An 11,920-nucleotide genomic window follows, 5' to 3' on the forward strand; every position below is an offset into this window, starting at 1 on the left:
CACAACCAGCACAACATTCCTACACAACATCCAAAACACATCATAAATATCCAGCGTTTTGTTTGGCAGTTGTTTGGAGCAGAGTTCAGCAGAAGACATCAGAATTTACCTCTCTCTCCTGAGTCTCCTCCATGAGTGTTGGGAACTCGTCAGTGTACAGATCGGAGCGCAGTTTTCATCAGACCTCCTCGTCTGCTCCTGGGGGCCCAGGCATGGAGAAGAACCGGGGGCTGTTCACGGAGGACTTTGGTTCCTTCATGAGGCCCGGGAGCGACACCTTCTCCGGTAAGTGCCAGGGCAGAGGAGGGGGATGAAGGGTTCAGGACACTGGGGGTCTGGGGGTCTGGAACTTAAGGCATTATTCCTTCTTGGGTTGTTCATTTGTCCGTTATGTATGATTGAGATTGAATTGAATGTTACAATATCTTGGCAGTTCAATGATGGTCCAATGATTTGAAAATGTGATCAAGAACACAGATGCTGTTATCAAAATTAGACAAATATCAAAGTCGAATTCCTGTTTTGAACTAAAATATTACACATTAGTGAGAGCACTTTGGTAATAGGTGATAGAGTCTATAGAGGAAAACTGGAGTCACAAATACATCAGACGTGTACATTGTTATAGACACAGCTTAGAAGGACATCTTGAGAAAAACAAATTTTAGTGTGGATTTGGGAGTGTCTTATTTTCTGAGTTGATCAAAGTGACTGTGTGCAGAGGTCGCAGAGGTCAGGACAGTGGCCTTTAAGCCTTACTTTAGACCTGGATCAGTGCTGGATTAGGTTTGCTGTGTTTCAATCAGACATGAAAATAACGTGTTGTTGTGTTGTTCATCAGAGTTGGAAGGCCGACAGAGACCCGGGGCCCTCAGCCGTAAACATATTCAATTTATGACTACAAACAAAAGATAAAAACTGTGATTATAGATTAAAAGATGGTTATATTTAGGAGGCGACAAGCTGATTTCTCCTGCTGAATTGCTCCTTTTTTGACATGTAAACTTGAATGTGCGCACACGTATAGCCTTTAACAGTGAAGAGGAAAGAGGTGGGGGGTCCCAGAGGTGCTGCTCAACCCAGAGACAGACACAGGCTGGAATGAGGGTCTGCTGCCAGTCCCCATGAGCTCACACTCCTAATACTGGGATGACGGATGCATGAGGAATGAGCAAGGGGTTGCCTAGTTACCAGGAACAACACCACTACAATTACACACCTTTGAATGATGTCAGAAATTATATTAGTGAGGTTCAGAGGTTAGAGAATGGATTTTGTTTAATTTCATTACTTCAATCAATACGTCAGATTTAATCCTCAGGGAAAGGTTGGTTTGATGCAGCAATTATGTGACTATTTTTTATTTTTTTTTTAAGTTTATAAACAGTTCATTCTTGGACAAAGGTCACTGATATAGCCTATATTTAGCTGCATATTGTTAATGACTGAAGTGTCAGTATTAAATGGTATTTGGTGTGACAGATCTGATATTGTAGTGTTTTTATTATTGCAGAGTCCATATTGTTAAATCTGGCAAGTGCTCTAGAATCTGAATTCTAAAGTCATAGATCATAACAATTACTTTTAGGGCGATCTTACCATTTGTATAATATGAGAGCTTTGGGAGAGCCTCCACAGACCAGAACCTGATATGGTTTAGATGAACAAGCTTTGATAACATGCTGCAGAAGTCAGCTGGTTTTGGTCATTATAATTCTGAAGTGTCTATGACCAAAACTGCTCTTACTATAAGTATGCAATTGTCCAATGAATAAGTTACCTTTTCAGCTCAGTAGATTCCGCCTTAAAGCAGCAGTCAACATGTCAATAATTGTTTAATTCAGCTATTTATAATGAATTTATGTCGTTTCAAAGTATCACAATATGCGTCCGTCACGATATATATTGGCAATACAATATTTTTTTGAGTACAGCCCTAGTTGAGTGTCCAGTGGGTACAATGGCAATGCAATACCAGGATTCAACAGTACTACAACTGCTCATCAACTACAAGTTAAACGTCCAATCTTTTCCCCCATCTGCAGGTGACGCTGGAAACATCAAGACTCTGGGAGACTCCTACCAGTTCACTGTGGACGTGCAGGACTTCTCTCCAGAGGACGTCATCGTCACCACGTCCAACAACCAAATCGAGGTGCGCGCTGAGAAGGTATGAAACACTGTGCATCCTCCATCCTCCTCTGCTGCATCACATCGACGGTTCAAACTAACCTGCTGCTCCTCTGCTACAGCTGGCCCAGGACGGGTCAGTCATGAACACATTCACCCACAAGTGCCAGCTCCCCGAAGACGTGGACCCAACCTCAGTGACGTCGTCACTGGGGGCCGAGGGGACGCTCACAGTGAGGGCCCGGAGACAAGCGGCAAAACACGAACACGCACAGACCTACCGCACCGAGATCAAGATATGAACATGAACTTCACTCGTGATGTCCTAGTGTCATTTTGTACCAGATGTTTGTCTTGTCTCCACACTACTGAAGCCCACACCCTTCACATGATCCGTACTCGTGTTCTGGTATAGCAGGGACAGGGAGACGATCGGGTGTGTGCAGAACACTCAGTTTTTGTTTTTTTTACTTATTTATTTCTTTGAGCTGCACGTTGATTGAATTACAGGTTAAGATTCATGACTGTTGTCCCATAAGGGCTGCTCACAAAATACCTTTTTGCTCAATGCAATCACAATTTTTGAATTTACAATGAGATTTTTTCAGATCTTCCATCCTTTAACTTAAATCTTGGAGTCTGCTTGTTTACTCTGGGTCACCATTATGATGCACAGTAAATATAACCTCCTGATAATTATTCCTGACTGGAATTAATTCCCCTACGAGGCCAATGTTGGAGTATCTTAGAGGATAGAGTACTAGCTTGATATTGCTAGATTGCTTGATTATGATTATATATTACAATGAATTATCACAAACGCACCATGTAATTGCATACTAAAACATGCAGCGCCTATAGCCTACATAAACTGAATGCCGTAAAATCCTATTCTATATTATGGCTTGGATACAATTTTGGTGTTTATCATTGGGTGTTTGTGTTGTAATGATGCAGCTGTGTGAATAAACATTTTCTTTTCTCAATTAGTGGTCAAAATGTGTTTCCTGTTACGTGACATATGAATCTACAACATAAAACGTATATTTCATTTTGAGACCTTATTTTAGAATATGAAAGGTTGACCTGCTCGTGCCTGTCTGCAATGAGGGCTGTGGGTCTGGATAACTATGTTATTCTCTGTTGCTACGCTCCCTCGTCACCCTAACACACACATTAGAACACTTTTGATTCTTTTAACTGGCCACATCTATTTAAAGTGCTGAAAAAATTACTTAATTATAAAAAATATTGGGAATCTTTACGGTGGTCCAACATCAAGAAATAAAATCAATGATCACCCGTCAAACTCACTGACTCTGGAAAGAGGGGTGAGGCAGGCTATTCTTTGGTCCCCCCTCCTGTTTGCTTTGTACTTGGAACCATTGACCCAGTATAGACAATTAAAACAACAATCAAGCTCGAGATTTGTATGGCAAGGCAAAAAAAAAAACATGTATACAGTTCAAAACTCAAATCAGAGTGTTGCTGAACTGGTGTGACCCAGAATATGAAGCTCAATGGAAATTTGTCCAAGAACATTCCTGGACAAATGATGATGATGGATTACACCGTTTTGAGTGTAGCGATGTGCCAAAGAATCCTGTAAAGGCCTTACTGGCAGATGACAAATGGTTGAGTCATTTGGAGGAAGTGGAAAATCCCAGGGTAAAATCTAGGCTTACAACCAGGAGGGAGCTAATCAAAAGGTATGAAGGTTTTTGACCAGATTGTTAAAGATAATCACATGAAAAGCTTTGATATGTCGAAAGAATTCTTTGGAGAAACAGGACTTTTGTAGGTAATTACAAGTACCTTACAAGAAATTAAACAAAGGGGGTTTAATATCTAAATTATAACTGCATAAATAATCTCTACCATATATATTAAAAACAAATGGGAAAGTGTTTGTAATCTTGTTTTGATCCAAGTGGAGGACCACAAAATCACATGTTTGGGGGTAATTTTGTTGGAAGAACGTGTCTTATTTGTTTATTACACGTCATGTCAAAAGTCAAAGTGTCATTATGCACAAGGGACTTCTGGCGAAACTGCGGCAGCCAGGAGACAACTATCCAAACCACTATTGCAGGTTTTATTACTGTCCTGTTGTTCAAATGTTTTGGACTGAAATTAACAAAGCACTACAGACTGTTTTTGACAATGCCACCCCACTCGATTTAGGAATATGTACTTTGGCTTCAAAACTCCAGCCATGGACACAATAAATGGATACCTTTGTACAGTACTTTTGGCTGCAGGAAAGAAGGCTATCACAAAGAAATGGATGACTCAAGCCACAGCAAAGACCAAGGACTGGACTGACATAATAAGAGATATTAGACAAATTTATATTTTTATAATACTTTGTACATATTTGAGGTTTTCTGCACATATATTTACGATTCATATTAGTTCAAGCAGAGGTTGAAAGAAAATAAAGATGACTTTCAATGCATTTCAGTACAACTCATTGGTATCGGTATTGGATCGATATTACCAAGTATTACTTAGTATTGAAAAAAAATTAAAAAATGGTAAAATCTAATATTTAGCTGAATAAATCTGTTTTGTTTGGTATGTAGCGCCCCCTTGAGCGTCATTGGTAGACTATAACAGTATTATGATCATGACAGTAGGTGGCAGCATTTTCTTTTTCCCCGTGTGACTGAACCAAGTGAAGTGAGTCACTTTCAGTCCCGGAGCTGAAAGAATGATGCTGATGATGATAAATTACTGTCTGAATGATCTATTATAATATCGGTCTGATCACTCGTGCGCTTTAATTGTCTGTGCGCACAATCTTTGCAGCTCCGTGGTACTTTATGCGCATGCTCAGTTCACACGCCGCCTGGTGCCAATCAATCGATCAGAGAGAACAAGATGGCGCTGAGCTGAGCGAACCAAATAGGATCGATCACCGAAAAACTCGATTGAGTTGTAGCGTTCAACAATCTTAAACTTTCTTCTGTACTCCAGGCTTCTCGATTCAAACATCACGCTAAGGCGCAACAAAAAGAAGGTATGTTTTGACTCTAACAAAATGGCGTTTCCTAATGCCAGGCAAACGTGAGCGACAACAAGAGCTCCCACCATCTTCCCCGCAGTCCACTGCAGGACAGGGCGCTAAATTAATCCCTGATAACCAAGCTGCAAGGATGGAGGAATTGTAATCGATGTGGGGCACCGTCAAACCTCCAAACTGTCCAAACTAAACTATCATAAACGGTGACTACATGCGCCAGTATTTATCTCTGCGAGTCCTAGAGCAGCTTTACTGTTAGCATTACTTAGCTATACTAGCATCGTGTGTTAGTGTCACTTCATCCTGTTTTTATGGTCCTCCAGGAAACAATCCACTTAAGTTATCTAATACATCTGGAGAATAAAAAAGTAACTGAGTATCAGTGTCATAAGACTTCATCATCAAACAAGATGATTTATGGTCCTCCAGGAAACATAATCCACATTTAAATGATCTAATACAGCTGGAGATAAAACAAAACAAACCCAGAAGAACCCAGTTTTTGCATTGTTCATTTCTGTTCAACTTACAAAACTTCTGTAAATGCTTGTTTAGTATTGTAGAAGTCATGTTACATTTGAAATTATAAGTGTCAAACGGGGACAAACCTTTTATAGCGCAACCAACAACAAATCATTTTATTTTGTTTTTTGTGTAGCTGTATCTTCTTTCTTTCCATTTTCAATTTCCATTCTCTCTCATCACAATTGTAGGACGATGGAGTTCCCCTGGCACTGTGAGAAGGTCCTGGAGCAGCTGAACCATCAGAGGAAGCAGGGCCTGCTGTGTGACTGCACTTTTGTTGTGGATGGGGTTGATTTTAAAGCACACAAAGCTGTTCTTGCCGCCTGTAGCCTCTACTTCCGTACTCTCTTTGTGGAACAGAAGGATGTGGTGCATCTGGATATAAGTAATGCAGCAGGTGGGCTTTGGAAAGGCGCAGCTTTCACCTCAAATGAGAACGTTTTACTTGGACTAAGGTCCATTTTTATGTGTGATCAAACTTGTTAATGAAATATAGAAGTAACAATTAGTATTTAGTAGTATGTTTCTACACTAGTCCTCTTGCTAAAAGATTCTGTTCACTTAGGTTTGGGCCTGGTATTGGACTTCATGTATACATCCAAACTGAATCTAAACATAAGCACTGCAGTTGACGTGATGACGGTGGCAAACTTCCTGAAGATGCCTGAGATTGTAAATGCCTGTTCTGCTTATCAAACCATGGCCGGCCCTGGTCCCACCATTGTCACTGTAGATGTACCAGGTGAGCGGGTTTGGCTGAGCGGGTTTGGCTGAGGTTCGCTCAATGTTTTCACTCACCAAGGATTATAATTAATGTGTTTTTGTGTTTGTTTGGAAACATCAGAGGATAAAGTTTTCCAAGTAGATCCAAGTGTGCCTATGGAAAGTGACTTGGCCGCAGTGGCAGCACAAGTGGAAGAACGTCAGCCGCAAATAACCCCTGAAAAAGATGACAGTCATGCTGCAGGTTCTACGCAGGAAGAAGTGCCCTCTGACACACAGCAGACGGGCACGCAACAGACGGGCACGCAACAGACGGACACGCAGCAGACGGACACGCAGCAGACGGACACGCAGCAGACTGGCACAGAGCAGACTGGCACAGAGCAGACTGGCACAGAGCAGACTGGCACAGAGCAGATTGGCACAGAGCAGACTGGCACAGAGCAGACGGGCACGCCGCAAACAGGCACGCAGCAGACGGACACGCAGCAGACGGGCACAGAGCAGATGGATACACAACAGACGGGCAGAGAGCAGACGGGCACAGAGCAGACGGTCACGCAGCAGACGAGCACACAGCTTAAACCACCCTCCTCTGGTAGAACAAGGCCATCCAAAACTCCTCCAACAGTCACTAAGAAAAACATAGTAAAAAAGAATGTTGTGGCACAAGGCTTCAAAGACGACCCATCGGATGCTGACTACACGCCCAGTTAGTACAAACTTGGTCAACAAGCTTATTTAGAAATGAATTATGCTTTGAAGAATCCTTTTTTAACCTTTTTTGTAGAATCCCCCTTCAAATCATCTGGGCGCTCCTCCTATATGAGTTCTAGAGGGAGGAGGATCAGAAAACCGCCTCATAGGAACTATCCACCTGGTGCGTAACTGCCTTTTATTCATTTGAATTATATTTGTTTTTATTCAACTGTTTAACATTGGACAAGAAGCCAATTAGGGTAATCATTATAAACTGACATTCTAAATCTAGAGTATTTAATTGTTTCTATGATAGACAATGACTCGGAGGAAGATGGCCCGTCTAAAGAAGGCGATCAGAAGAACACTGTGACGGAAGAATCACAGGGTAAGACTGAAGCTAACAGTGAAGAGGCTGAAGACGAGGAGATGGAGGAGACAGAAGACAGTGAGGCGAGTGGGCAGGACGATGAAGGAGGGAGCGATGAAGACTCCAGAACAAACCAGTACAGGCCAAAGAGCAGCAGATCTGAGACCAAACAATACAGCTCGATAACACACAAGTGTGAGGTGAGTTGCTGGATATCAAATTATTCTATATGAGTAAATGCTGACGTCTATGTGCCCCCAGGACTGTGGGAAGGTGTTCACCCACACCGGAAACTTCAAGAGACACATGCGTATCCACACGGGAGAAAAGCCATTCAGCTGCAGAAACTGTAACAAGGCCTTTTCAGACCCTGCCGCCTGTAGGGCACACGAGAGAACACACAGGTACAGGAAGAACACGTATTATTCCAATATACTGTCATTGATGAGTAGTTTTTGAGTCATGTTACATTTAATTATCTTTATTAATGATTGTCTAGCCCATTGAAACCCTACTGCTGCTCCACATGTGGGAGGAGTTACCGTCACATCAGTCTGCTGAACATGCACCTTAAACGCCACACTGGAGAAGCTCGTTACAGCTGTGACCTGTGCGGGAAACTGTTCACCACCTCAGGGAACTTGAAGCGTCACCAGCTGGTCCACAGCGGGGAGAAGCCTTTCCACTGTGACTACTGCGACAGGGCCTTCTCGGACCCCACGGCCAAAATGAGACACCTGGAGACCCACGACACAGAGAAGGATCACAAGTGTCCCCACTGCGACAAGCGCTTTCACCAGGTAACGCAGCGCGGATGAGAAATGACACCCTGTATGTGCCCTGCAGCAGCAGCTCTGTGGTTTGAACTCAAGGTCAGAATTAGGATCTTCAAATGCAAAGTGTATGTCAGAGAAAAAAAAAGCATTTGTTTGACTTAAGTCTAATCTTTTTTTCTTTTTTTAGCCAAGTACCAATATGTTAACCCTATTTATACAGTATGTATAAAGTAAAAATACATTAAGTGTTTTTTTATTTTTTATTTTGCATAATATTATTATTTTGGATTTTATTTTATATACTGGTATTTGTTTATTTTATGGTGTGGGTAATACAAGAGGATGTTTGTGGGGGGTGAAAAGAGGGTGAGATTATGTGGGCTAGAAAAAAAAAAGTCATGATATGTAAAATAATGTTTGTGTTAAGTCGTGATAAAATTATTTTTAAAGTAATTAAAACCAGGGATAACCTTTAGTTGAATGCTAAAAACAGAAAAAGGTGACCTGTAGATGTGGAGGTACTTACATTATTTTATGTTATGTTTAGCTGGGAAATCTGAAAGCTCACCTGAAGATTCACATCGCAGATGGACCTCTTAAGTGCAAAGAATGTGGAAAACAGTTCACCACTTCAGGTAAGCAATAACAAAAACATGTACTATAGGTTAAAGTCCTCCAGCGACAGAAGTCCCGACCAAGCCGAGCACAAGATCTGGAGATTGGTCCCTGAGGAGTTGCCCCAGGGGCATTGAAGGATGAGTTAAATGCACAGGACAAATTCCCCTTCTATGACAATAAGGGCTAATCTTGTCTAATCTTAAATAATAAACTCTAACTGTACTGGAAGGCTCTATTTTAGTATAATATATGACAAGCAAGTAAGGATTCACCGATATATCGTCCCAGTATCGTATCGGCCGATTCATGTTATTGCGTACAATCGATTTTCGTTTAAAGCAACGATATCAGTCCGCTGACATTACGCTCCCGTAATGAAAGCTAACTCTGTTGTCCCTTTTAGAAACAGGAAGAAAACAACAGCTCATGGACAGAGGCTGCTGTTTTCTAACAGACTGTAAACTTTACTCCAGTCTATTCTGAGGCAAGAGACCCAGAAATGACAAAGTTACAGACTTTTAAAAGCTCTAGAAAAGTTTTTGACAAAACGTATTAAATATAAGCGTGACGAATTCACTCACATTCGGGATGAACGCAGTTGGACATAATGTCTTTCTCCTAAACACCCTGTTTACACCAGGGGTCCCCAACCACCGGGCCGCGGGTAATCTGCTACTGGGCCCCAGAGTATTATTTCTGTTTCTAAGTCCCAATATTATATGTGTTTTAATCATGAAAATATAGATCCAATTAATCTAATAAACTGCAAACATAAGTAATAATGTATTTTAAAAGAATAATCATATTATAGCCAATAGCATAAAACTAAATAAACTTCTTCTAACTAATATAGATTTAATCCTTATTTTATAACAAAAATGAATTACTTTAATACATCTTTGTTAAAAATATTCAAAAAACAAACATTGTATATAAAGTATCAGCCTAATATCGGTTATGAGCCCAAACTTTTACAATAACATGGGTATCGATATTGGCCTAAAATTTGTATTCTGATTTTTAGAAATATGTCAATGCAAACACACCTTCAAAACGTAGTTAGTGGTGAAATTTCAATTGTTGTGTTTCAGGGAACCTGAAAAGGCACCTGCGCGTCCACACTGGAGAAAAGCCGTATGTGTGTAATCACTGCCAGAGAGCGTTCAGTGATCCAGGAGCACTGCTGCGACACGGGCGCACCCACACAGGTAAACACAGACTATCCAGACATGTTTTATTATTCATCATGTGTTACACACACAGATCACTCAGAGCACTCAAATCAAGTGCAAAACAGAAGTACTCAATCACAATCAGAAATGGGTTTATTGCCATTATCACTGAACAGGATTCACAAACTAGGAACTTGCTTTAGCGTTAAGGTGAAACATACAACGATGAATAATAATAGTTGCAAAAAATATATCAAAAAGGGCTTGTATAAAATTTAGAATTTACAAATAAGATAGACTTGGTCTGAATATTTTCACAATTTACAGTTGGTCAGAATAGTGCAAAAGCTTGGTTATTGGTTGGAATAAATGTTACAGTGGCAAGCATTATTGAATCACTCCAAATACAACCTAGAATATGCTAATGATAAAAGAAAACCATTGTAACACGGAAAAAGCTTATGAAAGTCTATTTTGTTTTGATGTTGCAGGGGAGAAACCATGTGTATGTAAGGTGTGTGGTAAAGCGTTCACTCAGGCGAGCTCCCTCATCGCTCACTTCAGGCAGCACACAGGAGAGAGGCCCTACGTGTGTGACCGCTGCGGAAAGAGGTCAAAGAAGCATTAACACAAAACACATTATTATTTGTGGATTACTATAAATATGTGTTTCAGGTTTACGCAGTCCAGTCAGCTGGCCAATCACATCAAACATCATGACAACGTGCGCCCACATAAATGCCACTTGTGCAACAAGGCGTTTGTGAATGTTGGAGACTTGTCCAAGCACATCATTGTTCACACGGGTAAGAGCCCTGCTCACTGAAACCAGGAATTATGAGTCCACTTTAAAAATTGTTGACGGTAAAATAATTGGAACACTGCCGCATCATTAATATGCATGAGATCTTGATGTTATATTGGTATTACAACATTAAGTATTACAGTACTTCCATTAAATGTGTTTTCTGTAACGCCTCATATATATTGTAATTGAATTGAGCTTGAAATAGTGTGGTGTTTAGGTGACTATGGCTGACTAACATTTTAAATACAAAAGCATAATATTAGTTGGTTACTTTTTACAGGGGAGAAACCATTTCTATGTGACAAATGTGGTCGAGGGTTCAACCGTGTGGACAACCTGCGTTCACATGTGAAAACTGTTCATCACGGCAAAGCTGGCATGAAGAGGCTGGTGGTAACGGAGAACAGCTCACAGGAAGCTGAGGGTGATGAGGGCGATGAGGGCGACGAGGGCCTGTCAGTCCCACAGAATGAGCTCAATGTGGTCACTGTCACCACTGATGACATTGTCACACTGGCTACAGAGGCTCTGGCATCTTCATCTGTAACACAGCTTACAGGTCTGTATTACAGTACAATACCAATTTTACATACAGAAATATAAATATGTGTCTATTCGCCCCAATGGAAGTATTCGCATCATTATGTGATGGAACATTGTCTATACACATGATGTAAACATACTTGTGTCCAGGGGCACCAAAATATACAAATTATGTTTCAGTCATAAGAATTTAAGATATTATATATTATGTTTTTAACTTTCAGGTCCAGGAATTAGTTCTAAGAACTGTTTTTTTTTCTATAGATTTTATTACAGACGCCAAATAGAGCTACTAAAATGCTCCATAACCAGAAGTAGTTCAGTTGTGTGTGAATGATTAGCTTCTCTGTCTTAACAGTTGTTCCAGTGTCAACTTCAGGTTCTGCAGATGAAACCGAGGCTCTGAAAGCAGAAATTACTAAAGCAGTAGAGAAAGTTCAGGAAGCAGGTAAGATTTGAAAGTCGCCTGTGTGCAATTCTATGCCACATAGTTTAAAGTATAGAATGCTAAACACCCTTTTTGTTTTTAGA

General features: G+C 40.8%; 2 protein-coding genes across 2 annotated transcripts in view; both read left to right on the top strand.

Moving 5' to 3' along the window:
• On the top strand, positions 1-3,116 carry hspb7 (heat shock protein family, member 7 (cardiovascular)). Its single transcript, XM_072449465.1, has 3 exons — positions 1-285; positions 2,046-2,170; positions 2,253-3,116. Exons 1-3 carry the CDS (start codon positions 132-134, stop codon positions 2,430-2,432), a joined length of 459 nt encoding a protein of 152 aa, XP_072305566.1. The 5' UTR covers positions 1-131; the 3' UTR covers positions 2,433-3,116.
• A 1,842-nt stretch (positions 3,117-4,958) lies between these two features.
• Positions 4,959-11,920, top strand: part of zbtb17 (zinc finger and BTB domain containing 17) — a 7,726-nt gene continuing 764 nt past the window's right edge. The window contains exons 1-15 of the mRNA XM_072449478.1: positions 4,959-5,152; positions 5,869-6,077; positions 6,246-6,422; positions 6,525-7,115; positions 7,194-7,283; positions 7,419-7,672; positions 7,734-7,876; positions 7,972-8,272; positions 8,796-8,883; positions 9,958-10,074; positions 10,530-10,650; positions 10,714-10,844; positions 11,127-11,405; positions 11,748-11,837; position 11,920. The exon at position 11,920 is cut by the window's right edge and continues 764 nt beyond it. Of these exons, the coding sequence (XP_072305579.1) occupies positions 5,873-6,077; positions 6,246-6,422; positions 6,525-7,115; positions 7,194-7,283; positions 7,419-7,672; positions 7,734-7,876; positions 7,972-8,272; positions 8,796-8,883; positions 9,958-10,074; positions 10,530-10,650; positions 10,714-10,844; positions 11,127-11,405; positions 11,748-11,837; position 11,920 (2,588 nt within the window). The 5' untranslated portion in view covers positions 4,959-5,152; positions 5,869-5,872. The remainder of the gene's footprint in view (positions 5,153-5,868; positions 6,078-6,245; positions 6,423-6,524; positions 7,116-7,193; positions 7,284-7,418; positions 7,673-7,733; positions 7,877-7,971; positions 8,273-8,795; positions 8,884-9,957; positions 10,075-10,529; positions 10,651-10,713; positions 10,845-11,126; positions 11,406-11,747; positions 11,838-11,919) is intronic.

Source organism: Eucyclogobius newberryi, unplaced genomic scaffold (genome assembly GCF_026437365.1).
Source record: "Eucyclogobius newberryi isolate DKJ021-1_F unplaced genomic scaffold, fEucNew1.0.hap1 SCAF_17, whole genome shotgun sequence".
Classification (NCBI taxonomy): Eukaryota; Metazoa; Chordata; class Actinopteri; order Gobiiformes; family Gobiidae; genus Eucyclogobius; species Eucyclogobius newberryi.

Excerpts from the sequence above, each read along its gene's own strand:
- hspb7 (XM_072449465.1), top strand. The coding sequence starts at position 132 with ATGAGTGTTGGGAACTCGTCAGTGTACAGATCGGAGCGCAGTTTTCAT. Across the intron at positions 286-2,045 it reads CGGGAGCGACACCTTCTCCG|GTGACGCTGGAAACATCAAG; the intron begins GTAAGTGCCAGG and ends CCCCATCTGCAG. Across the intron at positions 2,171-2,252 it reads TCGAGGTGCGCGCTGAGAAG|CTGGCCCAGGACGGGTCAGT; the intron begins GTATGAAACACT and ends CCTCTGCTACAG.